Raw genomic sequence first — 27,987 nt, forward strand, 5'->3', positions numbered from 1 at the left:
TGGATGTTCGCCTCGGGCGCCCTCTCGTGGTCGCAAGGGGGAAGCTCCTCGCCCAGGCCCTCAGCCGATGGCCCTTTCTTTCCTAGCTCTGTGTTAGCCAAAGGGGACCTCGACGCCTCGATTTTCGGCCACTTAAGTGGCCAGTGAGGCCTCTCCCCTGGTCTCCCCCCTCCCCAGAAGCAGACTCACAGCAGGCAGCGGAGATCCAGAGGTGGGGGGCGGAATTTTATTGATGGTCAGAGATGCTACATCGTCAAGCAGAAACAGGAAAAGAGGGCCACGAGGGGAAGGACGGAGACAACGCAATAAAGGGAGAAGGGCGGGTGGGGTGGGGGGTCTCCCCACCCCCAGCTGGAGTTGTGCAGTTGAGAGCGCTGGGGGGGAGAGGGCGAGATGGGGTGGGGGGCTATTGCTCTTTGCTCACAGTTTTGCGGAGTTGGAGGGGGCTGAGGGTGGGGGGAGGGCCGCCCCCCAGGGCTGGTGTGTAAGGTGAACCCGGGTTGTGGGGAGGGGGGGAGGCAGACACGGTGACCTCACGGGTGTGCAGCCACCAAAAGTGCTCTGGGGTGCCGCCCCCCCATCCCTCCCCGCGGAAGCACTCAGGTCTGGGGGAGAGAGAAGGGGGTGCGGAAGGGGGGGGAGGGGGCGCCCCAAGGTCCAATTATTGCCGGGAGGAGCCAGCCCCCATCCCTCCCCCCCCCCCCCGGAATGGCTTGTGGCCCAGTCTGGACCGGGCTGAAGGTGAGGTGGGCGGGCAAGGCTTTGGAGAGAGGAGGGGGTCCCCAAGGGGAGAGGATGGGGGTGAAGGGATGGGGTTCCCTGAGGTGCTGGAATAAACTTGGGGGAGGGGGTCCTCCCGAGCTCCCTGTCCCTTTTATAGGGGGGGAGGGAGGTAGGAAGAGAGTAGCCCACTCCTCAGGTAGAAGCAGGGGGCAGGCTGGGGGTCCCGGCCGCCTGGGTTCTAAAAGGAAGAGCCCGCCGCCTGGGTTCCATGGAGGTGGGTCAGTAGGGGGAGAAGAGGATCGGGCCGTGGGCTGTCCGGATGGGGCCGGGGGCGGGGTGCAGGAGAGGGTGGGCGAGCGGAGGTCCCTGGAGGAGGGGGGGCGCGGCCGGGCCTCGCAGGGACAGTGGGGAGCTGGCGGCCGCCGCCATCACCGCCGCCACGGCCAGGGGGCTGGGCAGCAGGCCCGCAGCCAGAGACTTGGGCAGCTCCTTGGCAAAGGCGAAGGCCCCCTGGGCAGGGAGAGGTGGGCGGTCAGGGACCCTGGCGCCTGAGCTCCAGGACTCCGAACCACCGCCCTCTCCCACAGGTGCAGGCCTCAACCTCCCCGGACTTCCAGCCTCCCAAAGGTGCAGGCCTCAACCTCCCTGGCCTCCCAGCCTCCCACAGGTGTAGGCCTCGACCTCTCTAGCCTCCCAGCCTCCCACAGGTGTAGGCCTCGACCTCTCTAGCCTCCCAGCCTCCCACAGCGCCAGCCCTCGATCTCCCCAGCCTCTCCAGCCTCCCAACCTTCACCCTCAGCCCCTCCCATAGCTGCAGGCCTCAACCTCCCCAACCTCCCCAGCTTCTGCAAGCACCTACCGCCAGCTCCCCGGGTCCCCGTGGCTTCTTGTGGCGGCTGAGCAGGGGGTTGGGCTTCCCGGCCACTCCGTCCCGGTGTCGTCGACTCGAGATGTGCTGAGGAGGAGGAGGGAGTGACGTGGTCAGGGGCGAGGTGTGGAATGGACGTGGTCAAGAGGGCGGGTTGGGTAAGAGGGCACGGTCAGGGGCAGGGCAGACTGGGTAAGGGGGGTGGTAAAAGGATAGGGAGGGGGGTTGTTGGGAAGGGGCAAAGGAAGGGGGCGTGATTTGGGTGGGGTAGGGTCTGGGGAAGGACCAGTGAAGAGCGTGGGATCAGAGGCAGGGCAAGACAAAGTAGCCTGGTCAGTTTGGGGGTGGTAGTGAGGCCTGAGTAGAGAAGGGGCTTGGTCAGGGTGGGGCCTGAAGGAAGAGGCAGAGTCAGGGAAAGGATGGGCTGGAGTGAAGGTCAACGTGGTCAACAGGGGATGAGTCTGCACTGGGGGGCTTGGGGGTTCGGGATAGGCACCCCCAATTTTTCTCAGTTTCCACAAGTTCCCCTTCCCCCAGAGGGGGAGCCCGGGTCGGGGCCGCATCCCACCTGTTTGAGTTGAGTCTCGGAGTTGACCTTGACGTTGCAAATCTCACAGTGGAAGGTGCGATCCTGGGATGGCGGGTCGGGATCCCCAGGGGCGGGGGGCCCCAGCCGGGGGTAGGCCTTGATGGGCCCAAGTCCGCTCCGGGCCTCCAAGATCGTCTTGTGCTTTGTGCCTGAGAAGGGGGGCCGGGGGGGGGGGGGGGGGGGGGGGGGAGAAGGCCAGAGGTCATTGTCCCTCGTCCTAGCCCACCGCCCCTCATACCTTCCAACCAGGGGAGGTTTGGGGGTCTGGGATCCGGGGCTGAAAACCAGCATGACTTATTAGAGAAGCACTGTGGCTTAGTGGAAAGAGCACAGACTTGGGAGTCAGAGGATGTGGGTTTTAATCCCAATTCCTCCACTTGTCTGCTGTGTGACCTTGGGCAAGTCACTTAACTTCTCTGTACCTCAGTTAACTCATCCGTAAAATGGGGATTAAGACTGTGAGCCCCACGTGGGACAACCTGATTACCTTGTATCTACACCAGTGCTTAGAACAGCGCTTGGCATGTAGTAAGCATTTAACAAATACTATAATAATAATAATAATTATTATTATTGGCAAGAGTATGGGCCTGGGTATGTGCATCCGTAGAGTTGAGCAAATTAAGACAAAGTGGTCTTTGGAAGGCCAAGTGACTCAATTTAGATTAGCATATTTTGGGCACATAATCAGGAGGACTGATTCTCTGGAGAAGACACTAATGCTAGGAAAAGTCCAGGGAAAACGTGGAAGAGGCAGACCAGCAGCTAGATGGATAGAGAAGCAGTGTGGCTCAGTGGAAAGAGCATGGGCTTGGGAGTTAGAGGTCATGGGTTCTAATCCCAGCTCCTCCACATGTCTGCTGTGTGACCTTGGGCGAGTGACTTAACTTCTCTGAACCTCAGTTACCTCATCTGTAAAATGGGGATTAAGACTGTGAGCCCCACGTGGGACAACCTGATCACCTTGTATCCCCCCCAGCGCTTAGAACAGTGTTTTGCACATAGTAAGCGCTTAAGAAATGCCATCATTATAGAGACCGTAACAACGATAATGGAAGAACGGTTAGGAAGGTTACGGATTAGTACGGAGCTCACACACGGTAAGTACTCAATAAATACCATTCATTAATTGACTGATTGATCTGTTTTCTGATCCCAGCTTCATTTCTTGCCTGCCATGTGACCTTGAGCAAGTCACTTAACTTCTTGGTGCCTCAGTTTTCTGTCATTCATTCAGCGCTTATCTACCCTTCTAGACTGTGAACTCGTTGTGGGCAGGGAATATACTGTTTATTGTTGTATTAGAGAAGCAGCGCAGCTCAGTGGAAAGAGCACGGGCTTTGGAGTCAGAGGTCATGGGTTTAAATCCCAGCTCTACCAACTGTCAGCTATGTGACTTTGGGCAAGTCACTTCCCTTCTCTGTGCCTCAGTTACCTCATCTGTAAAATGGGGATTAAGACTGTGAGCCCCCCGTGGGACAACCTGATCACTTTGTAACCTCCCCAGCGCTTAGAACAGTGCTTTGCACAGCGAGTAATAAATGCCATCATTATTATTATTTCCCAAGCGCTTAATAAACACAACTGATGGAATAAATGAATGAATATCTCAGCGCTTAGTACAGTGTAAGGCACACAGTAAGCACTTAGCAAATATTACAACTATTATTATGATTCATTCAGTCGTATTTATTGAACGCTTACTGTGGGCTGGGCACTATACTAAGCGCTTAGAAAAGTACAATACAACAATAAACAGACACATTCCCTGCCCACAGTGAGCTTACCGTCTAGAGGGGGAGCTTACCCAGCCATCTTCCAAGAGAGGGCCTGTCTCCTTTCAAAATCTACTCCCTCCACTTGCGCCTCCGACCTCATCCCTTCACGCCGTATTAAAACACTTGTGTTAGGCCTTCTTTCCCTTCCTCCCTGCCATCTTTACATTAATGTCTGTCTCCCCCTCTAGACGGTGAGCTCGTTGTGGGTAGGAATGTGCTTGTTGTTATATTGTACTCTCCCAAGGGCTTAGTACAGTGCTTTGCATTCCCCCTTCTAGATTGTGAGCCCACTGTTGGGTAGGGACTGTCTCTATATGTTGCCAGTTTGTACTTCCCAAGCGCTTAGTACAGTGCTCTGCACACAGTAAGCGCTCAATAAATACGATTGATTGATTGATTTGCATCCAGTAAGCGCTCAATAAATAGGAATGATTGAATGAATGGTTGAATCTTTAATTGTTCATTCTCCAACGGCTCCTTCTCCTCAGCTTTCAAACAAACAGATCCACGTATTTTCTATTCTAAAAAACCCCTCCCTTGACCCCACTGTCGTTTCCAGCTATGGCCTCATCTCTCTCCTCCCATTCCTCTCCAAATGAGTTATCTACTTCTGCTGCTTCCTCCACTCCAACTCTTGCAATCTGGCTTCCAGCTGCTCCACTGAAACCACTCTCTCTAAAGTCACCAACAACTTCCTCTTTTCCAAATCCAATGGACTCTACCTCACACTAATCCTCCCTGACCTCTTAGCTGTCTTGGCATCCACCCATCTCCTGGAAACACTATCAAACTTTGGCTTCTCTGATACTGTCCTCTCCTTGTTTCCTATCTCCCTGGCCACTCATTTTCAGTCTCTTTCACGGGCTCCTCCTCTGTCTCCCACCTTCTAACTGTGGGAATCCCTCAAGGCTCAGTTCTGGGTCCCCTCCTATTCACCATCTACAGCCTTGAAACTCTCAGTTTCAAATACCATCTCTTCACCAATAGCTCCCAAACCTACATCTCCAGGACAGACTTCTCCACAATCTCCTCTTTCCTTCTGCCTTCAAGGGGGGCAGGGAAAGTGTCTGTTCTACTGTGGTGTTGTACTCTCCCGAGCACTTAGTACAGTGTTCTGCATTCACTTATTCAATTATATTTATTAAGTGCTTACTGTGTGCAAAGCATTGTACTAAGCACTTGGGAGCGTACAATACAACAACACAAAGTAAGCGCTCAATAAATATGATTTATTTATCGATTGATTCAGGACAACTCAAACTCTACATGTCCAGAACTGAACTAATAATAATAATAATAATAGTAATGGCATTTGTTAAGTGCTTACTATGTGCCAAGCACTGTTCTAAGCACTGGGGTAGATTACAACTCCTCAACGCCAACTCTCTCCTCGACCCCCTCCAATCTGGCTTCCATCCCCTACATTCCACGGAAACTGCCCTCTCAAAGGTCCCCAATGACCTCCTGCTTGCCAAATCCAACGGCTCCTACTCTATCCTAATCCTCCTCGACCTCTCAGCTGCCTACGACACTGTGGACCACCCCCTTCTCCTCAACACGCTATCCAACCTTGGCTTCACAGACTCTGTCCTCTCCTGGTTCTCCTCTTATCTCTCCGGCCGTTCATTCTCAGTCTCTTTTGCGAGCTCCTCCTCCCCCTCCCATCCCCTTACTGTAGGGGTTCCTCAAGGGTCAATTCTTGGTCCCCTTCTGTTCTCTATCTACACTCACTCCCTCGGTGAACTCATTCGCTCCCACGGCTTCAACTATCATCTCTACGCTGATGACACCCAAATCTACATCTCTGCCCCTGCTCTCTTTCCCTCCCTTCAGGCTCGTGTCTCCTCCTGCCTTCAAGACATCTCCATCTGGATGTCTGCCCGCTATCTAAAACTCAATATGTCCAAGACTTAACTCCTTATCTTCCCTCCCAAACCCTGCCCTCTCCCTGACTTTCTCATCACTGTTGACGGCACTACTATCCTTCCCGTCTCACAATCCCGCAAACTTGGTGTCATCCTCCACTCCGCTCTCTCGTTCTCCCTGTACATCCAATCCGTCACCAAAACCTGCCGGTCTCACTTCCGCAACATTGCCAAGATCCACCCTTTCCTCTCCATCCAAACTCCTGGTTCAATCTCTCATCCTATTCCGACTGGATTACTGCATCAGCCTCCTCTCTGATCTCCCATCCTCCTGTCTCTCCCCACTTCAATCTATACTTCATGTTGCTGCCCAGATCATCTTTCTGCAGAAGCACTCTGGGCATGTTACTCCCTTCCTCAAAAATCTTCAGTGGCTACGAATCAACCTACGCATCAGGCAAAAACTCCTCACTCTCGGCTTCAAGGCTGTCCATCACCTCACCCCCTCCTACCTCACCTCCCTTCTTTCCTTCTACAGCCCAGCCCTCACCCTCCGCTCCTCTACCGTTAACCTCCTCACTGTGCCTCATTCTTGCCTGTCCCACCATCGATCCCTGGCCCACGTCCTCTCCCTAGCCTGGAATGCCCTCCCTTTGCACATCCGCCAAGCTAGCTCTCTTCCTCCCTTCAAAGCCCTACTGAGAGCTCACCTCCTCCAGGAGGCCTTCCCAGACTGAGCCCCCTCCTTCCTCTCTCCCTCCTCCCCATCCCCATCCCCCCTGCCTTACCTCCTTCCCCTCCCCACAGCACCTGTATATATGTTTATACATATTTATTACTCTATTTATTTTACTTGTACATATTTACTATTCTATTCATTTTATTTTGTTAATATGTTTTGTTTTGCTGTCTGTCTCCCCCTTCTAGACTGTGAGCCAGTTGTTGGGTAGGGACCGTCTCTATATGTTGCCAACTTGTACTTCCCAAGCGCTTAGTACAGTGCTCTGCACACAGTAAGTGCTCAAAAAATACGACTGAATGAATGAATGAAGGTAATCAGGCTGGGCACATTTCCTGCCCCACACGAGGCTCACAGTCTTAATCCCCATTTTACAGATGATGTAGCTGAGGCACAGAGAAGTTAAGTGACTTGCCCAAGATCACACAGCAGACAAGTGGCAGAGCTGGGATTAGAACCCACATCCCCTGATTCCCAAGCCTGCACTCTTGCCACTAGGGCCATGCTGCTTCTCATCTTCCCTCTCAAATTGTCTCCTCCCCCTGGTCTTTCCCATCACTGTGGAAATCACCACCATTCCTGGCCCCCAAGCTCACAAACTTGGCATTATCCTTGACTCATCATCTATCTCCTTCACCCCACATATTCAATCAATTCTCTTTCCACATCTCTAGAATTCTCTCCAACCAAACTGCTACCATGCTGAGCTAGACACTTGTCACACCGTGTCTCGACTACTGCATCAGCCTCCTTGCTAACCTCCCTGACTTTGTCCTCTCCCTTTTCCAGTCCATACTTTACTCTGTGGCCAAGGTCATTTGTCTAAAAAATTGTTCTGCACGTCTTGTCACTCCTCAAGGGCCTCCAGTAGTTGCCCATCTATCACCACATCAAGCAGAAACTCCTCACCATCAGATTCGGGGCACTTAATCCTCTAGACTGTAACCTCATTGTTGGCAGGGAACGTTTCTACCAACTCTGTTATACTCTTCCAAATGCTTAGTGCACAATAAGCGCTTAATAAATACCACTGATTGAAATCAGCACTTTTCCCCTTACTCATTCTTTTTTCCACATCTCCCTCTTTCCCGATTCCCTCTCCCTTCTGTGTAGTTTGTACACTTGGACCTGTACCATTTAAACGCTTGATATCCACCCAAACCTCAGCCCCACAGCATTTATGTACATATCAGTAATTTATATTATTGTCTGTCTCCCTCTCTAGACTATGAGCTTGTTGTGGACAGAGAACACGTCTATCAACTCTTAATAAGTGCTTAATAAATACCACCATTTATCGATTAATCTGTAAAATGGGAATTAAATAATAATAATAATAATAACGATGGCATTTATTAACCGCTTACTATGTGCAAAGCACTGCTGGGGAGGTTACAAGGTGATCAGGATGTCCCACGGTGGGGCTCACAGTCTTCATCCCCATTTTACAGATGAGGTAACTGAGGCGCAGAGAAGTTAAGTGACTTGCCCAAAGTCGCACAGCTGGCAATTGGCGGAGCAGGGATTTGAACCCATAACCTCTGACTCCAAAGCCGGTGCTCTTTCCACTGGGACACGCTGCTTCTCTGTTTTTATCCCTCCTACTTAGACTTGAGCCCCATGTGGGACAGGGACTATGTCTGACCTGATTATCTAGTATGTACCCCAGAGGTACAAGACACATAGAAAGCAGTCAATCAGTCAATCAATCGTGTCTAATGAGTGCTTACTGTGTGCAGAGCACTGTACTAAGTGCTTGGGAGAGTACAATATAGCAACCAGACACATTCTCTGCCCACAATGAGCTTACAGCTAGAGGGACTTAATAAATACCCCATTGTTATTATTATTATTATTAGGGGCTGGGGTGGGGGAGTGTCATGGGAAAGGGGAAGGCTGCAGCCTAGTAGGTGGGGCAGAGGTCTGGGGAGCTGAGGAGAGTTAAGGGGGGAAATTTGGGGGTGGAGGGTTCGGGCAGGGGTCTACTACCTTTATTATGTGCCTCCAACTGCGACAGAGAGTTAACGGCGACTTTGCATAGCGCACAGTACAGCAGGCGCTTGGCTTTCTCCTCCTCCTCCCGGCTGGCTCCGCCCTCGGACTGCGCCCCAGCCCCGGCCTGCGCCCCAGCCCCGGCCTGCGCCCCGGCCCGACCCGGCTCTGGGAAGCCCGGGGGTGAAGGAGGACCGGGCCGTGAGAGCGGGGAGCTGGGGGCCGGGGCCGGGACCAGGCCGTTCTCTGCTCCTGCGGATGGGAAGGAGAGCATCAGGAAGATTCGGCTGCGGAGGAGGAGGCTTGCACTCCCACGCTGCCCTGAAGAGATCCCAGAAATTCCTATGTCCTTCCTGCCCCCCGGATGCGCCTCCCCCCCAACGAAGAGATCCCAGAAATTCCTATGTCCTTCCTGCCCCTCGGATGCGCCTCCCCCCAACCAAACCCTGTTGCGGGGAGGCCCTGGGACACTCCAGGTCCACCAGAGAGCTGGGGAAGGGGCCTCCACCCCTGGTCCCCAGTAGTCTCCCTTCCCAGAAGCAAACTGGTCCTCCCTGCTTAGCTCAGATCTTGGCCCAGAGCCCAGGTTGGGAAATGGCTGGGAGAGACCCTTCCGCCCCCTCGGCCTCCTGCCCAGAGACAAACACAGAGACATTCAGGGACACCCGCAGAGATGGACACAGACACAGAGACACCCACAAACCCAGAGATACCCACAGAGACTGGAAACACACAGAGGTAGACACAGAGACAGATCCAGAGACACCCACAGAGAGACACAGAACCAGAGACATCCACGGAGCTAGACACAGAGTCACCCAAAGAGATAGAGACACTCACAGACGCACCCACAGAGACAGACACGGACACACACAGAGATAACCACAGAGACCCAGACACCCAGAGATTTCACCACAGAGACACCCACAGAAATAGACCCAGAGAGACACAGACCCAGAGACACCCATGGAGCTAGGCACAGAGACACTCACAGACACCCACAGAGACAGGCACAGACACAGAGACATCCACAGAAATAGACACAGAAAGACACAGACCCAAAGACAACCATGGAGCTAGACCCAGAGATACCCAGAGAGATAGACAGAGATACAGGCACCCACAGAGGTAGAGACACTCACAGAGACAACCACAGAGATAGACTCACAGAGGCCCCCACAGACAGAGACACACGTTCAGACCACACACACAGAGACTGAAATTAATAGAGATACCTAGAGAAAAAGAGAAAGACAGCTAATCAAACATGGATGGACGGACGGATGCACGCACGCGCGCACACACACACACACACACACACACACACACAGCCTAGGGAGGCAGCCAGCTAGGCCAAGAGGCAGGCAGACAGTGAGGGTTGGCAGAGACGCCAGAGGCAGGGCCGCTGCTCCATAATTTATGGCCATCAAAGATCTACGGCCGATCCGATGTCCAGGTCACAGGGAGGACGGGGGTGGAGAGGAGCGAATCTTGCTGGTCCTTGCTTTTGGTGCAGCCGGACCCCTGGGGCCTCTGGGCGGGAGGGAGGACGCATCCCCTCCAGTGACCTCCACTGAGAGAAGGGTCCCGGGCCCCTGAGGTCCCCTCACACCCCTCCCCTGGCCCCAGGTCAAGGACGGATGTTTACGGATTCTTCAGGCCCATCCTGTATATATGTATATATGTTTGTACATATTTATTACTCTATTTATTTATTTATTTATTTTATTTGTACATATCTATTCTATTTATTTTATTTTGTTAGTATGTTTGGTTTTGTTCTCTGTCTCCCCCTTTTAGACTGTGAGCCCACTGTTGGGTAGGGACTGTCTCTATATGTTGCCAATTTGTACTTCCCAAGCGCTTAGTACAGTGCTCTGCACATAGTAAGCGCTCAATAAATACGATTGATGATGATGATCCTGTCAGGACCTAGTCCAGACCCCTGCCCTGCCTTGAGCCACCAGCCCGGTCCCTGTCAGCAGCTTGGTAACCCTGAGTTCATGGGGGTCTCTCCAGGCGGCAAGACAGAAACCCGATTACACCTTTCTCTCAGAGATAGCTCCATCCACCTATAGACCCCCATCACCCACTCAGAGCCCCCCATCCACCCAGAGTCCCCTACTGGTAAATAGTCCCCCCCCGTTCACACATAGCCCCCTACCCAAAGAGTTCCCCACCCACACAGAGATCCCCCCCAACCCAAAGTCCCCCGTCCACACAGAGATGCCCCCCAAGAATCTCCCAGTCACACAGAGACACCCCCCCACCAAAAGCACCCACTGGCAAAGAATCCCCCAGTCACACAGAGACACCCCCTAACCCAAATCTCCCACTGGCAAAGACTTCCCCATTCACTCAAAGCCCTCACAGAGAAAAGAGTCCCCCATCCACCCAGAGACCCCCTCCACCCCCAGAGTCCTCCCATTCACTCGGAGACCACCCCATGCCCCGAGACCCCTCTCCCACGTAGACATCGCCACCCACCAGCACGGAGAGCTGAGGAGGAGACTCACCTGGCCCAGGGCCCCCGCCGCCATCTCCGCCCCCTGGGCTGCTGGCAACTGGGACCCCGTCCCCGGCCTCCCGGGAGCCCGGCTCGCGGCCCCGACCCTTGGCAGCTTCGATGCCCTTGACTCTCCGCGCGTGTCTGTTGCCTTTGTAGTGAGCCTCCGCCTGGCTCTGTGTGGGGAGGAATCAGGCAGTGAGGAGGACGCCCCCCCCAGAACCCCCCCCCCCCCAGGACACCTCCCCTTACCCCCACATCTGCTCCGGTGACTACTTTGTGTCCACAAGAAAATCTGATCCAGGGGTGGAAGGATACCAGCAACCCTGCTCCAGGGATCTCAAAGCACAATGTTCTAAGAGATGTGCCTGGTCAGGAAGACCGGGAAGACAGTGAAGTGGGCTCCGTCCCCCCAGTCCACAACCTCCTCAGAGCAGTGGGGGTTCATCCAAGGAAACAGCGTGAGAAGCAGTGTGGCTCAGTGGAAAGAGCATAGGTTTTGGAGTCAGAGGTCATGGGTTTAAATCCCGGCTCTGCCAATTGTCAGCTGGGTGACTTTGGGCAAGTCACTTAACTTCTCTGTGCCTCAGTTACCTCATCTGTAAAATGGGGATTAAGACTGTGAGCCCCCCGTGGGACAACAACAAGGCCTTGCTGAGAGCTCACCTCCTCCAGGAGGCCTTCCCAGACTGAGCCCCTTCTTTCCTCTCCCCCTCGTCCCCCTCTCCATCCCCCCCATCTTCCTTCCTTCCCTTCCCCACAGCACCTGGATATATGTATATATGTTTGTACATATTTATTACTCTATTTATTTATATATTTTACTTGTACATATCTATTCTATTTTATTTTGTTAGTATGTTTGGTTTTGTTCTCTGTCTCCCCCTTTTAGACTGTGAGCCCACTCTTGGGTAGGGACTATCTCTATATGTTGCCAATTTGTACTTCCCAAGCACTTAGTACAGTGCTCTGCACACAGTAAGCGCTCAATAAATACAATTGATGATGATGATGACAACCTGATCACCTTGTAACCTCCCCAGCGCTTAGAACAGAGCTTTGCACATAGTAAGTGCTTAATAAATGCCATCATGATGATACAAGGGCAGCCCCCCAACCCCTTCATAACACCACCTGTGTCTGCAGAGCCTCTGGCCTAGAACACCTTCCCTCCTCAAATCTGACAGACAATTACTCTCTCCCCCTTCAAAGCCGTATTGATGGCACATCTCCTCCGGGAAGTCTTCCCTAAGTCCCCCTTTCCTCCTCTCCCACTCCCTTCTGCGTCATGCTGACTTGCTCCCTTTGTTCAACACCCCCTCCCAGCCCCATAGATAGCACTCATGTGCAATTCTGTAATTTATTTAATGTCGGTCTCCCCGCCAAGACTGTAAGCTCGTTGTGGGCAGGGATTATGTCTGTTTATTGTTGTATTGTCCTCTCCCAGGCACTTAGTACAATGCTCTGCACACCGTAAGTGCTCAATAAATACAATTGAACGAATGAATGTGAGCTCGTTGTGGGCAGGGGCTATCACTGTTTATTGTTGTACTGTACTTTCCCAAGCGCTTAGTACAGTGTTCTGCACACAGTAAGTCCTTAATAAATACCTGTCTACATGTTTTGTTTTGTTGTCTGTCTCCCCCTTCTAGACTGTGAGCCCATTGTTGGGTAGGGACCGTCTCTATATGTTGCCAACTTGTACTTCCCAAGTGCTTAGTCCAGTGCTCTGCACACAATAAGCACTCAATAAATACGATTGAATGAATGAATGAATGAAAATACGATTGAATGAATAGATGAATGAATGAATGAACCACCTGTGTGGGCGGGGTCCCAGAGGAGGGAGGCTTTGGAGGAGGGGGAGCCCCAAAGGTGCTGCATTGTGGGCAAGCAATGTGTCAGTTGTTTCACTGTGTTTATTGTCATATTTATTGAGCGCTTACTGTGTGCAGAGCACTAAACTAAATGCTTGGGAAAGCACAACAATTAAGAGTGACAATCCCTGTTCACAGTGAGCTCGTAGTCTAGAGGGGGGAGACAGACATCAATACAAATAAACAGACATCAATATAAATCAATAAAATAACAGATCTATGTATAAGTGTTGTGGGGCTGGGGCAGAGGGAGAGCATAAGGAGCAAGCCAGGGTGATGCAGAAGGGAGTGGGAGATGAGGAAAAGTGGGGCTTACTCTCGCAAGTTCCCAGTGAGCACTCTGGACCGTAAGCCCGTTGTGGGCAGGGATTGTCTCTCTTTATTTGCTGTATTGAACTTTCCAAGTGCTTAGTACAGTGCTCTGCACACAGTAAGCGGTCAATACATACCAGTGGCTACCAATCAATCTGCGCATCAGGCAGAAACTCCTCACCCTGGGCTTCAAGGCTGTCCATCACCTCGCCCCCTCCTACCTCACCTCCCTTCTCTCCTTCTCCAGCCCACCCCGCCCCCTCTGCTCCTCTGCCGCTAATCTCCTCACCGTACCTCGTTCTTGCCTGTCCCACCATCGACCCCCGGCCCACATCATCCCCCGGGCCTGGAATGCCCTCCCTTCCCACGTCTGCCAAGCTAGCTCTCTTCCTCCCTTCAAGGCCCTACTGAGAGCTCACCTCCTCCAGGAGGCCTTCCCAGACTGAGCCTCTTCCTTCCTCTCCCCCTCGTCCCCCTCTCCATCCCCCCATTTTACCTCCTTCCCTTCCCCACAGCACCTGTATATATGTATGCTTGTACATATTTATTACTCTATTTATTTATTTAACTTGTACATATCTATTCTATCTATTTTATTTTGTTAGTATGTTTCGTTTTGTTCTCTGTCTTCCCCTTTTCGACTGTGAGCCCACTGTTGGGTAGGGACTGTCTCTATATGTTGCCAACTTGTACTTCCCAAGCGCTTAGTACAGTGCTCTGCACACAGTAAGCACTCAATAAATACGATTGATGAATACATACCATTGAATGAATGAATGAATGAGTGAAGGAGGGGCGGGGAGTGTTGAGACCCCAAGCAGATCCACCAAAAGCCCACGCTGGGGCTTTTGAATCTGGCGCTTCTGGGCCGAGTGGCAGAGAGCCAGGGCTCCGGCCTAGTCCAGGCGGCTGACTCAGACCCCCGCCTGCCTGGGGGACCCCACCCACCAGCCCGGGCCAAAACTCTGATCACCTCTTAGGAAGGGCCAAGCCGCTCCACAGCCGCCACCGCCCTCCTGCCTGAGTCACATCCAGACCTAGTGTCCGCAGGCCCAGCCCACTGCCTCGCTGACCAGCCCGCTGCCTAGCTGACCAGCCCGGTTGTGCTGGGGGCCGCAGGCCCAGGACAACGTGTCCCTACACAGCAGGTGACCGGTACATGCCGTGGAGCGGGATAATGAGGAGGAGGTGGGGGAGACTAGTGATGAGGACTACTTGTACTTCCCAAGCGCTTAATACAGTGCTCTGCACACAGTAAGCGCTCAATAAATACGACTGAATGAATGAGGAGTGTAGGGAGGGGGAGGAAGAGAAGCAGCATAGCCTAGCGGTCCTGGGAGTAAGAGGACATAGCCTCTAATCCCGGCTCTGCCACGAGTCTGTTGTGTGACCTTGGGCAAATCACCTCACTTCTCTGTGCCTCAGTTACCTCATCTGTAAAGTGGGGATTAAGACCGTGAGCCCCACCTGGGACAGGGGTCTGTGTCCAACCCAATGATCTTGTGTCTACCCCAGGGCTTAGTACAGTGCCTGGCCCATAGTAAGCGCTTAACAAAATGCCACGATTATTATCGTTATTATTATTAAAAGGAAGAAAGGGAGGAGGAGGAGGAAGGGTTGAAGGTGAGGGGGATGATATTGGTGAAGAAGGGGAGGAGGAGGAAGCGATAGGGACTGGACAGGGGATGTGGGGTCTGCTCTGGCCCTGGTGACGGGCTCTGCCTCCTGTGATGAACCTTGATGTTGACCCCCTGAGGGGGGTGTCTCCCCCTCCCCGTCCAAAAGACCCTGCCCTCAGCCCCTCCTCTATTAACAGGGAGATCTCAAAGCATTTCTCTCTCCCCCTTTCTTCTTCTGCATCAGGCTTAAAGGTGCATCTGGGGATGAGGTGGGGAGGGGGAGAACTGGATTCCAGTCAGGGAAGGAACTTACTGGGAGGGGAGGTGGGGTCCAGGACACCTGGGTTCTCAGCCTCCACAGGGTCTACAGTACAGAGATAGGGGTGGGCCATAGCCTTCCAGGGTCACTAACCAAGCACCGGCCTTCCTGTGTGGAAGCAGGGGCAGGCTGTGATGACCTCAGAGAGTCTGGCCAGGATTCATTCATTTAATGGTACTTATTGAGCCCTTACTTTGTGCAAAGCCCTGTACTAAGTGCTTGAGTGAGTACGATATCTATTCTGATGGTATTGACACCTGTCTACTTGTTTTGTTGCCTGTCTCCCCCTTCTAGACCGTGAGCCCATTGATGGGTAGGGACCGTCTCTATATGTTGCCGATTTGTACTTTCCAAGTGCTTAGTACAGTGCTCTGCACACAGTAAGCGCTCAATAAATATGATTGAATGAATGAATGAATACAATAGAACAACAAACAGACACATTCCAGCCTGCTGACCCAGATGAGGGGCTGGGACTGTGCCCCATCTGTTTATCTTGTATTTACCCCACTCCTTGGCACATAGTAAGCGCTTAACAAATGCCGCAGTTACTATCATTACATATTAATGACTTTGTGCCTATTTCCCATCAAATGACCCAGAAACCACCCCCTCTTCCACCCCACAGATCCTGTTTCCCTGTCCTCCTGCCCTGCCACCCACCCCATCGCTAGAGAAACAGCATAGTGCATAGTGCAGTGGATAAAGCATGGGCTTGGGGGTCAGAAGATCATGGGTTCTAATCCCGACTCCACCATGTGTCTGCTGTGTGACCCTGGGCAAGTCACTTCACTTTTCTGTGCTTCAGTTCCCTCATCAGTAAAATGGGGATTGAGACTGTGAGCCCCGTGAGGTACAGGGACTGTGTCCTACCCGATTTGGTTGTAGCCACCTCAGTGCTTAGGGCTGTGCCTGGCACCTAGTAAGCGCTTAACAAATACCACAATTGTTATTATGCTTATTATTACCTGGGAGTTGAAGCGGATCTGACAGACATTACAGGAAATGATGGGCCGCTTGGTCCGGAGCTGAGGTCCTCCGAAGGTGTGGGCCAGCACGGCCTTCTGCACGGGGTCCATCTGGGAGACAGGGAGCTGGTGACCCCCAGCCCCACACTGACCCTGGAGGTCACCGGCCTGCCAGGTGGTGAGTGGGCAATGGGTCAGGAGCCTGGAGATCCCTTTCTTTCCTCCCCCTCCATCCCTGCACCTTCCCAACGGACCCCAGTGTTTCCACCCTCCCCAACCCCTGTTTCTCCCCCAAGGAATCCCACAGCCCAAACGGGCAGCTGTGGGGCTGGAGTTGGTGGGGTGGAGGTGGGTGGGAGGGGGACGGGGATCAAATCCTGAAATTCCAGCTCCCATCAGCCTCCCGGGTCCCATCCCTTCCACGTCCTCAGCCTCCTCCACTCGAGGAGATGCGTCTGCTTCTGGGGAGGATCAAGGAGGCTGTGCGGGATTCAGGTCGGTGGAGGACATAGTGGGAATCTGAGGGCCCAGGACTTCCAAACTTCCCCTCCCAGAGCCAGGAGGCGGGGGGTGGGGGGGAAAGGGTGGGATTGGGATATCTCACTCCCAACACCCTCCACCCCTCAGGCGGGTCAGCAGATGTCTCTCCGGGCACTGGCCAAGGGGCGGGGGGTAGGGGAAGGAGAGGGCTGTGATTTTGGCTTCTCCAGGGGAATGGGACGAGGGTTGTTGCCTGGGGTCTGAGCCTGAGCCGGAAAAGAACCCCCTCAGGGGTCCGGGGGAGTGGCCAGAGTGGAATGCGGCTGGGGCTGGGGGAAAAGCGGGTCACGGGGGAGGTGGGAGGCCCACAGGAACAACGGGGCTGTGGAGAGAGAACTGCAGTGTCTGATCTGGGACTCTGGGCCTCTGGAATGTGGGGATCTGGGGTTCCCTGGGCAAGGGGCTGGGGAGGGGGCGAGTTGAGAGCAAAGGGGAAGGAGGCGGGGGGGGGGGGGGAGGTCAGCAGAGAGATAACAGGCCCGGCAGTCAGGAGACTGGGGTTTTTGCCACACCCTGGCCTGCTGTGTGGCCTTGGGCAAGTCACTTCACCTCCCTGGGCCTCAGTTTCCTCCTCCGTGAAATGGGCAGAAGATTCCTGCTCTCCCTCCCTATGAGACCTGTGTAGGACAGGGACTGTGTCCCACCTGATGATCCTGAACCTCGTCCAGCACTTGACACATTGTTTGACATAATGTAAGCACTTGATAAACACCATCATTAAAGAGGGACAAGGTGGGAATCACTTTCAGTTTCCCTGGGGAGGTGGCAGCAGGGAGGAGATGGAGGAGCTTGGGATGAGAAAGAGATTTCCCAACCCCTGTGTCCCCTCTCCCACCAATTATCCCCCTTTTGCTTTGGCTGGTTCAGGTTTACGGTTTTATTAACAGGTGCCAATCTCTTTTCCCTCCCCTGCCCCCAATCCCTCCTATTCTCTTCTTTTCCCATCTCCAAGGCTTCAGGTCAGTTATGGGAGATGTCCGGTTGGGCATGAGAGAGACAGACAGAGAGACAGAGAGAAAGAAAACCTGGGCCTCTGGGTCCCCTGGCTATGTCTTCTATCTTTGACCTGTCCATTGATCTCTTTCTGGCCTGTGTGTCCACCTGCCTGTCTCTCTCTCTGCTACGTGTCCACCTGCCTGTTTCTCTCCGACCTGTGTCTGCCCATCTGCCTTTATGTGTCCATCTTTCTGTCTGCCTGTCTCTGGCCCGTGTGTCCACCTGCCTGTCTCTCTGACCTGTGTGTCCATCTGTCTCTCTCTCTCTGACTGCGTCCATCTGTTTGTTTCTCTCTGACGCGTGTGTCCAACTGTCTCTCTGTGTGTCTACCTGCCTGTCTCTGAACTGTGTGTTTCCATCTGTCTGTCCTTTGTGTGTATTAATCTGTCTTCCTCTCTCTGACTGGATGTCCATCTGTCTGTCTTCCTCTTCCTGACTGGGTGTACGTCTGTCTGTCTCTCTGACCTGTGTGTTTCCATCTATCTATCCTGTCTGTGCATAGAGGTATGTGCATCTGTCTGTCTCTCAGACTGGGTGTCCAACTGTCTCTTTGAATTGTGCGTCCAACTGTCTGTCTCTCACTGTCCCATGTGTCAATCTGTCTGTGTCTCTGACCTGTGTGTCTATCCACCGCTCTCTGGCCCTTGAATCCACCTCACTTTGACATTTGCATGCCTGTCCATCTCACTCTGGTCTTTGTGTATCCATGAGGCTGTCTCTCTCTGGCCCACGTTTCCGTCTGTCTCTCTGACCTCTATGTGTTCCCATCTGTCTGTCCTGTAATAATAATAATAACAATTGTGGCACTTGTTAAGCATTTACTACGTTCCAAGCACTGTACTAAGCACTGGGATAGATACAAGGTAATTGGGTTGTACACAGCCCCTGTTCTACAGGGGGCTTACAGTCTTAATCCTCATTTTACAGATGAGGTAACTGAGGCTCACAGAAGTGACATGACCAAGGTCACACAGCAGACATGTGGCAGAACCGGGATTAGAACCCATGACCTTCTGACTTCCAGGCCCACGGTCTATCCACTACCCTGTCCTGTGTGTCCATCTTTCCGCTGGTCTCTCTCTCTCTCTCTAACTTCTGTGTCCAGTTGTCTTTCTCTCTGACCTGTGCGCATGTCCATCTGCCTGTCCCCAGCCCACGTGTCCATCTGTCTGTCTCTGACCAATGTGTGTGTCCATCTGTCCCTCTCCGGTCCACGTGCCTGTCTCTCTCTGACATACGGGTGTCTCTCCATCTTTCTCCTGTCTTTGCGTATCCTTCTGACTGCCTCCCTCTGGCCCATGTGTCTATCTGTCTGTCCATCCCTGATGTACGTATGTGTCCATCTGCCTGTCTCTATGACCCGTGTGTTCATGTTCATCTGCCTGTCCTGTGTGTCTGCCTGTCCTGTGTGTCCGCCTGTCTCTGACCCTCCGTATCCCCTTGCCCGTCTCTGTCCCAGGGTGAGGCAGGGGTGTCTTTCCGCATCCCCCACCCCACCGCGGCCTGACCCCCCCAGTCCCTCCTCCTGACCCTGCAGAGAGTATGCGGGTTGGGGGGGAAGCGGGTGGTGGTAGGGGGGGTGGAATGTTGCCCAACCTGAAACCCTATAACCAGCCGGGAAACCTGACCCGCCAACAGCCCGCAGCCGGGGGATGGGCGGGGGTGGGGGGGTGGGGGGGCTTGGCCCCCAATCACCCCCACCCCAAGGCCCTTCTCTCCCGGGAGCTGAGGCCTTGGAGCTAGATCTCCCCCCACGCCAAAAACCCCCCAAACTGTTTCCTTATCCCCCATCTCCTCCGATCCCAGGCTCAGGAAGGACCCAGGCGTCCTGCTCCCTCCAGGAACCCTGCAGGAGTGGGAGAGCCTTCCCCTTGCAGCCCCCCTCCTGCATTCACCCAGGGCCCTCACACCTTGGGTGCTCTCTGGGGTGCCCGCAGGGGCGATGGGGGACATTGGGGGGGGAGGGGGGAGGACTGGCCGTGCAAGATGGACCCCCAGGTGTCCGGCTTTGGGGGGGGGGCAGTTCCATCTCTCCCAGGCCAGCCCCCCGCACTGCCAGGGTTCCCCGTGGGTGGAGGGGGAGTGCTCAGAAATCAAGGGAGAGAGGGGAGGGGGTGACCAGGGGCAGTTCTGTCCCTTTCCTCTGCGGATGGAGCCCGGGACCTTCAGCTCCCCCCAAACCCCGCAGTCCGGAAAGTGGGGCGACCCGGGGTGGGGGTGGGGTGAAGAGACGTGGGGGCAGTCTTGGAGGGAGCTGGAGGGGATCTGGGGGGGGGATCTGCGGGGGTGGGGGGAGGGGGAGCGCTGCGGCAGCGGTGGAGAAAGGCGGGGGCGGGTGGCTTACCCTGCGGGACCCCGGCGTCCGCGGCTCCATGGCGCGGGGGGGGTGGGGAGGGGGTGGGCCGAGGGGGGGCCGGGCCGGGGAGCTGCGGGAGGCGGCTTTGGCTGCCCGGGTGTCTCGGCTGTGCGGCCGGCCCGGCCCGGGGACGGGGGAGGCGCCGCTCGGGACGGAGTCCCGCCCCGGGGGAGGAGCCGGGGGTGGGGCTGGGGGGCTCGGGCTCCGGGGGCTGGGGACGAGGCGGCCCTCCCCTCCCCTCCCCTCCCCTCCCCGCCCCGCGTGTCTTCCGCCCTTTGACCCCCCGGGGCGGCCGCTCCGCACAAGGCGGGAGGCGTCGGGCTACCCGGGTCCCGAGGGTGGCGGCGTCGAGGAGGGGAAGGGTCCCCCCCCCAACCCCCAACCCCGGCCAGCGCCTCCCCATCCCGGCTCGGGCCCGAAAAGGGGGTCCGGGAGGAAAGAGGGACGGCGGGTGTGGGTGGGCCGGGGGCCGTCTTACCGTGCCGAAGCCTCCGAAGAGGCCGAGCGGGGGGGCCGGCTCCAGAGCGAAGGGCAGCAGCCGTTTTAGGTCCAGCGGCGGAGGGGCTGGGGGAGCCATGACCGGAGGATGGAACAAGGGGAGGGGTCCTGCCCGGCTCAGGCCGCCTGCCAGGGGACGAGGAAAGGGTCAGAGCTCGCCCTGAAGGGGTCACGGGGTGGGGGTCATTCAGAGGTAGGGAGGGGGGAAGGGGGCCGGGCCCGTACCACCCTCTGGGGTCAGGGGGTGGGGTTCAAACTGGACCCAACCCCCACTCTGACCCCGCACCCCCCCCCCCTTATCGGGCTTCCCGGAGCTTCCCCCCCTCAGGGGTCGGGGCGGGTCTTTGGGCGCGCAGACAGGGGTGGGCCTTGAACCCGGGAGTCCTATTTAGAAGCAGCGTGGCTCATCATCATCATCATCATCATCAATCGTATTTATTGAGCGCTTACTATGTGCAGAGCACTGGACTAAGCGCTTGGGAAGTACAAATTGGCAACATCTAGAGACAGTCCCTACCCGACAGTGGGCTCACAGTCTAAAAGGGGGAGACGGAGAACAAAACCAAACATACTAACAAAATCAAATAAAGAGAATAGATATGTACAAATAAAATAAATAAATAGAGTAAAAAATATGGCCAGACATATATACATATATACAGGTGCTGTGGGGAAGGGAAGGAGGTAAGATAGGGGGGATGGAGAGGGGGACGAGGGGGAGAGGAAGGAAGGGGCTCAGTCTGGGAAGGCCTCCTGGAGGAGGTGAGCTCTCAGCAGGGCCTTGAAGGGAGGAAGAGAGCTAGCTTGGCGGATGGGCAGAGGGAGGCCATTCCGGGCCCGGGGGATGACGTGGGCCGGGGGTCGATGGCGGGACAGGCGAGAGCGAGGTAGAGCCTGGGCTTGGGAGTCAGAGGACGTGGGTTCTAATCCCGACTCCACCACTTGTCTGCTGTCTCCACAGTCTGTTGTCTCCACCACAGTCTTTTAGACTGTGAGCCCACTGTTGGGTAGGGACTGTCTCTATATGTTGCCAACTTGGACTTCCCAAGCGCTTAGTACAGTGCTCTGCACACAGTAAGCGCTCAGTAAATACGATTGATGATGATGGTGTGACCTGAGGCAAGTATCAACTTCTTTGGGACTCAGTGACCTCATGTGTCAAATGGGGATTAATAATGCTGGCATTTATTAAGCGCTTACTACGTGCAAAGCACTGTTCCAAGCGCTGGGCAGGTTACAGGGCGATCAGGTTGCCCCACGTGGGGCTCACAGTCTTAATCCCCCTTTTACAGATGAGGTAACTGAGGCACGGAGAAGTTAAGTGACTTGCCAGTTGACAATTGGCAGAGCGGGGATTTGAACCCATGACCTCTGACTCCGAAGCCCGGGGTCTTTCCACTGAGCCACGCTGCTTCTCTAATAATTAATTAATTAACGATTAAGACTGTGAGCCCCGCGTGGGACAACCTAATTACCTTGTATCTGCCCCAGTGCGTAGAACAGTGCTCGGCACATAGTAAGGGCTTAACAAATACCATTATTATTATTATTATTATTAAACTCCCAGCTCTGCTGTCCATACCCCCCAGGATCTAGCGCTAGCTAGAGAGGGAACTGAGGCCTAAGGGTTGGGTCGGTCGGGAGGTCGTTGGGAGCCGCCGGGGGCTTCTCATGACCTCCTTTTTCCCCCCGAGCCAAAGCTGGAGCTGGGAAGGCCGGGGTCCTGCCCCTCCCACTGCCCCCACCCCCTGCCCCAGCTCCCGGAGTTCCCCCCAGCTCGGCTTCTATGCTTCTCCTTTGCGGCAGGAAGCCTTGCTCCCTAGTCAAGGCCCAGGAGCTTGTAGGACCGACCCGAAAGAGGAATCGAAAATCCTTTCCCTCCACCCCAGCCCCCATATGACTCCCTCCCCCCGCCTCAGTCCGTCGCCCCCAGACTCCTGTAGCAATCTGGAGGTCGAGGGGGGAGTCAGCAAAACATCCCAGTCCTGTCGCCCAGCGCCCAGGCCTCTCCCCACTCCACGAACAAAGGACACAGGAGACCGAGCTGTCCAGGCGCCCCCTCGTCCCCCACCTCAGGCCCAGCTGGGTAAGAGGGACCCCCTGGTTCCCTCCTGCCCCCACACCCCCTCCCGCCCCCCACCCCTAGGACCCAGTACCTGGAGCTGCTCGATGCCCACGTGCCCCGGGGAACTGCCCCCACCCCACCCCCAGCAGGGCTGCCCAGCCTGGCAGTGCCCTGTCCCTGGTCCTGCCCCCCTTACCCCCCAACCTTCTCAAGCCGGCCAGGGAGAAACAACCAATCAGAGCCCCGGGAAAGTGGGGCAGAGGGGAGGGCGGGGGAGCAGGGATTAGAGGAGGAGGAGGAGGAGGACAGGGGGTGGAGGGAGAGGATGGGGGAGGGTCAGGCCTGGGGGAGGCGGTACCCCCTAACCCTCTTCCAGCTGGAAGGACGGGGCTCCCGGCGAGGGAGGAGGGGGAGTAGGCCGACTTGGGTCTGGGGGCTTGACTGGAAGCCCCCCGCTATCATCCGCGCACAGAGTGGAGGGTGGGGGGCTCCCGGGGAGGGGTGGAGAGAGGACCCAGGATGGGGCAAACAGACGGGGAGACAGCGGGGGAGGGGGGCAGAGGGCCTAGGGGGACACTCTAGCCTGCTTCCTCCCCGGAGTTGGCACCGGGGGCCAAACCTTAACGAGCCCTGAGCTGCCCCGAGAATGGTGAGAGACACCCGAGCCCCCCGCCCCGCCCCCACTCTGGCATCCTGGCCTCGTCCCCCAGCCCATTTTCCTTGCCCGCTCCGCCCCCCCGCCAAGAGCGGTGCTCCCACCTCTGCCCCCTCCCATCTCCCAGGTCGCCCCGATCCCCTGCCGCCCCTTCCCCCTTCTCTGTCTCTCGGTTCTGCTCGGCTGAACCGGAGCCGGGGGGCCTACGGAGGAGGAGGAGGTTCCCCCCGACCCGCTCAGTTTGCCAGAACCAGAGGGAGGGCAACGCTTAGTACAATGCTTGACACATAGTAAGCTCTCGTAAGCTCACCTCCTCCAGGAGGCCTTCCCAGACTGAGCCCCTTCCCTCCTCTTCCCCTCGTCCCCCTCTCCATCCCCCCATCTTACCTCCTTCCCTTCCCCACAGCACCTGTATATATGTATATATGGTTGTACATATTTATTACTCTATTTATTTATTTATTTATTTATTTTACTTGTACATTTCTATCCTATTTATTTTATTTTGTTGGTATGTTTGGTTCTGTTCTCTGTCTCCCCCTTTTAGACTGTGAGCCCACTGTTGGGTAGGGACTGTCTCTATGTGTTGCCAATTTGTACTTCCCAAGCGCTTAGTACAGTGCTCTGCACATAGTAAGCGCTCAATAAATACGATTGATTGATTGATTGATTGATTGAAATACTATTGTTACTATAAGCCAGACTGGGAGACTGGACTCTTGGGGCCGGGGGAGGCCCGGGATGCGGGGGTAAAAGGGGTGTCCATACCGTGAGCCCGTTGTGGGCAGGGATTGTCTCGCCTTATTTCTGTATTGTACTTTCCAAGCGCTTAGTACAGTGCTCTGCACACAGTAAGCGCTCAATAAAGACGATTGAATGAGTGAATGACAGAGATGGGAGAATCAAGCGTCTCAACGCCTAGTAGGGGCCTGCGTGGAGAGGGCGGGGACGCTCATTATCCTAATTACCTGCTTGGGAGAGCCCGGGCGCACCTAGAGTCAGGACTTCCTAGCCCTGAGCCCGGCTCTCTCTAGCCCCCTCAGAGACCCTCCGTCCCCTAATTCCCCCCCCCCGCCCTCCCCCACACTTTGAACATTAATAGTTCCAGCGCAAGGCTCCAATTTCCCTCGGTCCTAAGCCCATAGGACACATTTAGTATCGCTACGGGCGGTCCGCGACTCGGACCTCTCCCGGCAGCTTCGGACTCCTCAACTGGTCTAGACGAAGGAGGGGACGGGGGTCTTCACCCTGCCCCTTCCCCCGCCCCCCACCGACCAGCCCAGCCTACCTTAGGGACTGCACAGTTAGAGGCCTGGGCCTGTCTTGGTCTTCCCCTCCCCAGGGAGGGACAAATTGTTCATTCATTCACTCATTCAATCATTTATTGAGCGCTCACTGTGTGCAGAGCACTGTAGTAAGCTCTTGAAATCTACAATACAGCAATAAAGAGAGACAACCCCTACCCACAACGGGCTCACAGTCTTCGGATCGGGGAGACAGACATCAGTACAAGTAAACACGCTGCTTAGAGAAGCAGCGTGGCTCGGTGGAAAGAGCCCGGGCTTTGGAGTCAGCGGTCGTGTGTTCAAATCCAGGCTCCGCCAATTGTCAGCTGTGTGACTTTAGGCAAGTCACATAACTTCTCTGTGCTTCAGTTACCTCATCTGTAAAATGGGGATTAAGACTGTGAGCCCCCCGTGGGACAACTTGATTACCTTGTAACCCCCCCAGCGCTTAGAACAGTGCTTTGCCCATAGTAAGTGCTTAATAAATGCCGTTATTATTATTAAACAGGCATTAGAGGGGCTTCTCCCGTTCCCTTCTGCTCACCCTTGCACTTGGATTTGCACCCTTTATTCAGCACTTATGTCCATATCCGTAATTTACTTATAATAATAACAGTTGTGGTATTTGCTAAGCGCTTACTATGGGCCAGGCACTGCTCTAAGCGCCGGGGCGGATACAAGAAAACCGGATAGGATGCAATCCCTGTCCCACAAGGGGTTCACAGTCTCAATCCCCATTTTCCGCTGAGATAACTGTGGCACAGAGAAGTTAAATGAGTTGCCCGAGATCACAGAGCAGTGTCAGAGTCGGGATTAGAACCCGGGTCCTTCTAACACCCAGGCCTAGGCTCTTATCCAGCAGGCCACACTGCTTCACTATATTAATGGTGTATTAATTTCTGTCTCCCCCTCTTGACTGCGAGCTCATTTGGGGCAGGAACGCGTCTACTAACTCTGTTGTATCATCCTCTTTCAAGCACTTAGTAGAGTGCTCTGCACACTGTAAGTGCTCAATAAATGAGATTGATTGATCCAAGTCAGGAGATGAAAGATGATGTCGGGGGCGGGGGGGTCGGTGTCAGAGTCCGGGCCTAGGAACCTTGGGAATGAGGACTGGTGGGGGGTGGGGGGGGCTGGAGGGATTGGTTTCTGCGTGTGAATCTGGGAGATGCGGGGGTCTTCAGACCCTTCCTTCCACCAACGCCCCCCTTCTCCCTCACTTCCTTCGGCCCTGGTCTAGACTCCAGGACTGTTCCCTGGACACCCAACCTAGAGTCAAATTCCGGAATCCCCGGGGCAGTCATGGTGAGGTCGGGAGGTAAAGGTCGGGGAGATGAGCTGAGATCCTAAACTATGGAATCCACGGCTCCTAACTCAGAACCCAGCGACAGGAACCTGGAACGCGGTGCAGAATCCGAATCCCGAACCCCGAATCCAGGGGGAGGCTCAGACACTGGGCGTCTCCCCCGCCTCCCTCCCTCTCTGGGTGGTGGGGCGCCAACGGCCCAGCCCTGTCTCCTCCTGCGGCGGTACAGGGCAGGGGGTAATTATCGAGTCGGAAACTCTACTCTCCAAGGAGGGGGGGGTGGTCCGGGGAGGGGAGGACCCAGGAATCCTGCCTCCCGGATCGGAATACTGCCCCTCTCTCCCCTTCCTCTATGTCCGGGGCCAGGCCAGAGGTCTGCTCCCCTCGGTTCCCAGGTAGCGGGATAATTCTGACAATAATTATGGTATTTGTTAAGCTCTTACTATGGGCCGGGCACTGTACTAGGCACTGGGGTAGATACAAGCAAATCGGGTTGGACGAGAGGGGAGGTCACACGAGGCTGTGGAATTCAGGGTGGAGAGTAGGAAAGGGGGGAGATTCCACCTAGGGGAGGGTGTCACAGGACGATGGGGAATGTACATATCCCTTTTATACTGTGAGCCCACTGTTGGGTAGGGACTGTCTCTATGTGTTGCCAATTTGTATTTCCCAAGCGCTTAGTACAGTGCTCTGCACATAGTAAGCGCTCAATAAATACGATTGATGATGATGATGATGATGATGGAGCCGAATTGGTCCCCAGCTCCAGGGCAGTGGAGCCCGCAGCGGGGAGAGAAACAAAGAGACGGAGACAGAGACGGCCGGAGACAGGCAGGGCGAGGAGCGAGAGGGGAAGGCCAGGCGGAGCAGGGGCCCGGAGGCAAGGCTGAGCCAGGTGTGCAGGGTGGATGGATGTGTGTGTGTGTGTGTGTGTGTGGCACAGGTGGTCGAGCCGGGGTGGGGGTGGGGTGTCTCTCCGCCCTAATAGGGGCCCAGGAACCAGCCTGAAGGGGCAGGGGGCGGGGGGGGGGGGCACCGGAGAGAGGGGAGATTAGCCCGACCGGGGGATGGGAGGGGGAGATGAAGGGGAAGGGGCTGGGGCAGGGAAGGGGCTCCTCTCCTAAGCTCCCCGGCCCGCAGAGTGAGGCGGGAGCGAGGCCGGGGCAGGCCCCGGCGTGTCGGCCCCTAGGCCCCACCCCAGACAGGTTTGGAGCTGCCCGGCCTTCAAGGCTTCCCGGGGCCCCCAACCATTCTCCCTGAGCCCACCCCACCCCCTGCTTCTTAGTCTCCCATCCCTCATCTAGCTCCCGATAGCCCCCTCCCCCCAGACTCTGTCCTCCCTTTCTGACTCCAACCCCCCACCTTCCTGATCCTCCCCCGGCTCACCACCTCCCTGAACCCCTCCAGCCAAGGGCCCCCGCCCCCCCACCCCATTCCCAGCCCCCAAACCTTCCCCACACTTCCTTCTGTGGTAGAGGAGCACCTGACCCCCCCACCCCACCCCAGCCAGGCCTGCTACCCTCAACCTCTGTAACCCATGTAATATGCAGGAGCCCTAGCTCTATAAAACGACCTCATTATCCCGCTCCGGGAAGCGGGCGCGCTCCATCTCGACCCCCCTCGTCCCGTCCCTTCCTTTGAACTCTCTGGAATTTCGGGGGTTCGCTGCTGTTCCGGAGTCAAGATGTGCAGCCAGATTAGAGGAGGCAGAAGTGCAACCAGATTTTTTGGGGGGGCAGATGTGCAACCAGATTTGGAGGGAGCAGATGTGCAACCAAATTTTAAGGGGGGGGACGGCTCCGAGAGCGGGGGGGGGGGGGGGACGCTGTGGCGGCGGGCTGGGAGGGGGCCCGGGGAGGCGGGGGGCTGCGGCGGCGGCCACTCACCGAGAATCATTCTGGGGACCCAGGTGTTCGGGGCTCCACGCCGCTCTGTCCCCGGGGCCGATCTGGCAGGGCTGGGAGGTTGGGGGCGGGGGGGGGGGGGAGGGAGGGTCCGGGGCGGGGCGGCCAGCAGGTGAGGGAGGGAGGAAAGGAAAATGGGGAAGAAGGAGGAGGAGAGGTGAAGCGGGGGAGGGACGAAGGCGGAGGATGGTTGTCTATCTCTGGTTTCGCCCCTCACCCCCGCCTT

At 55.6% G+C, this 27,987-nt stretch overlaps 1 protein-coding gene across 2 annotated transcripts; it reads right to left on the bottom strand.

The window, feature by feature from the left end:
• Nucleotides 1-224: 224 nt before the first annotated feature.
• On the bottom strand, nt 225-27,810 carry ZNF385A (zinc finger protein 385A). 2 transcript variants are annotated; one of them, XM_038752827.1, is made up of 8 exons: nt 27,744-27,810; nt 20,526-20,671; nt 16,156-16,266; nt 11,071-11,236; nt 8,552-8,806; nt 2,160-2,329; nt 1,583-1,678; nt 225-1,233 (listed from the first exon to the last, which is right to left on the bottom strand). In XM_038752827.1, exons 1-8 carry the CDS (start codon nt 27,751-27,753, stop codon nt 1,003-1,005), a joined length of 1,185 nt encoding a protein of 394 aa, XP_038608755.1. In that variant the 5' UTR covers nt 27,754-27,810; the 3' UTR covers nt 225-1,002. The 2 variants fall into 2 exon arrangements, with proteins under 2 accessions (XP_038608755.1, XP_038608754.1); XM_038752826.1 differs by having other exon boundaries at nt 16,156-16,323.
• Nucleotides 27,811-27,987: the final 177 nt, after the last annotated feature.

This window comes from Tachyglossus aculeatus, chromosome 10 (genome assembly GCF_015852505.1).
Source record: "Tachyglossus aculeatus isolate mTacAcu1 chromosome 10, mTacAcu1.pri, whole genome shotgun sequence".
Classification (NCBI taxonomy): domain Eukaryota; kingdom Metazoa; phylum Chordata; class Mammalia; order Monotremata; family Tachyglossidae; genus Tachyglossus; species Tachyglossus aculeatus.

Bases quoted from the DNA above. Each gene is read 5' to 3' on its own strand.
- ZNF385A (XM_038752826.1), bottom strand. The intron at 8,807-11,070 runs GTGAGTCTCCTC...TCCCATCCGCAG, and splicing joins CGGCGGGGGCCCTGGGCCAG to GAGCAGAGAACGGCCTGGTC. The intron at 1,679-2,159 runs GTGGGATGCGGC...CCTCCTCCTCAG, and splicing joins CCGAGACTCAACTCAAACAG to CACATCTCGAGTCGACGACA.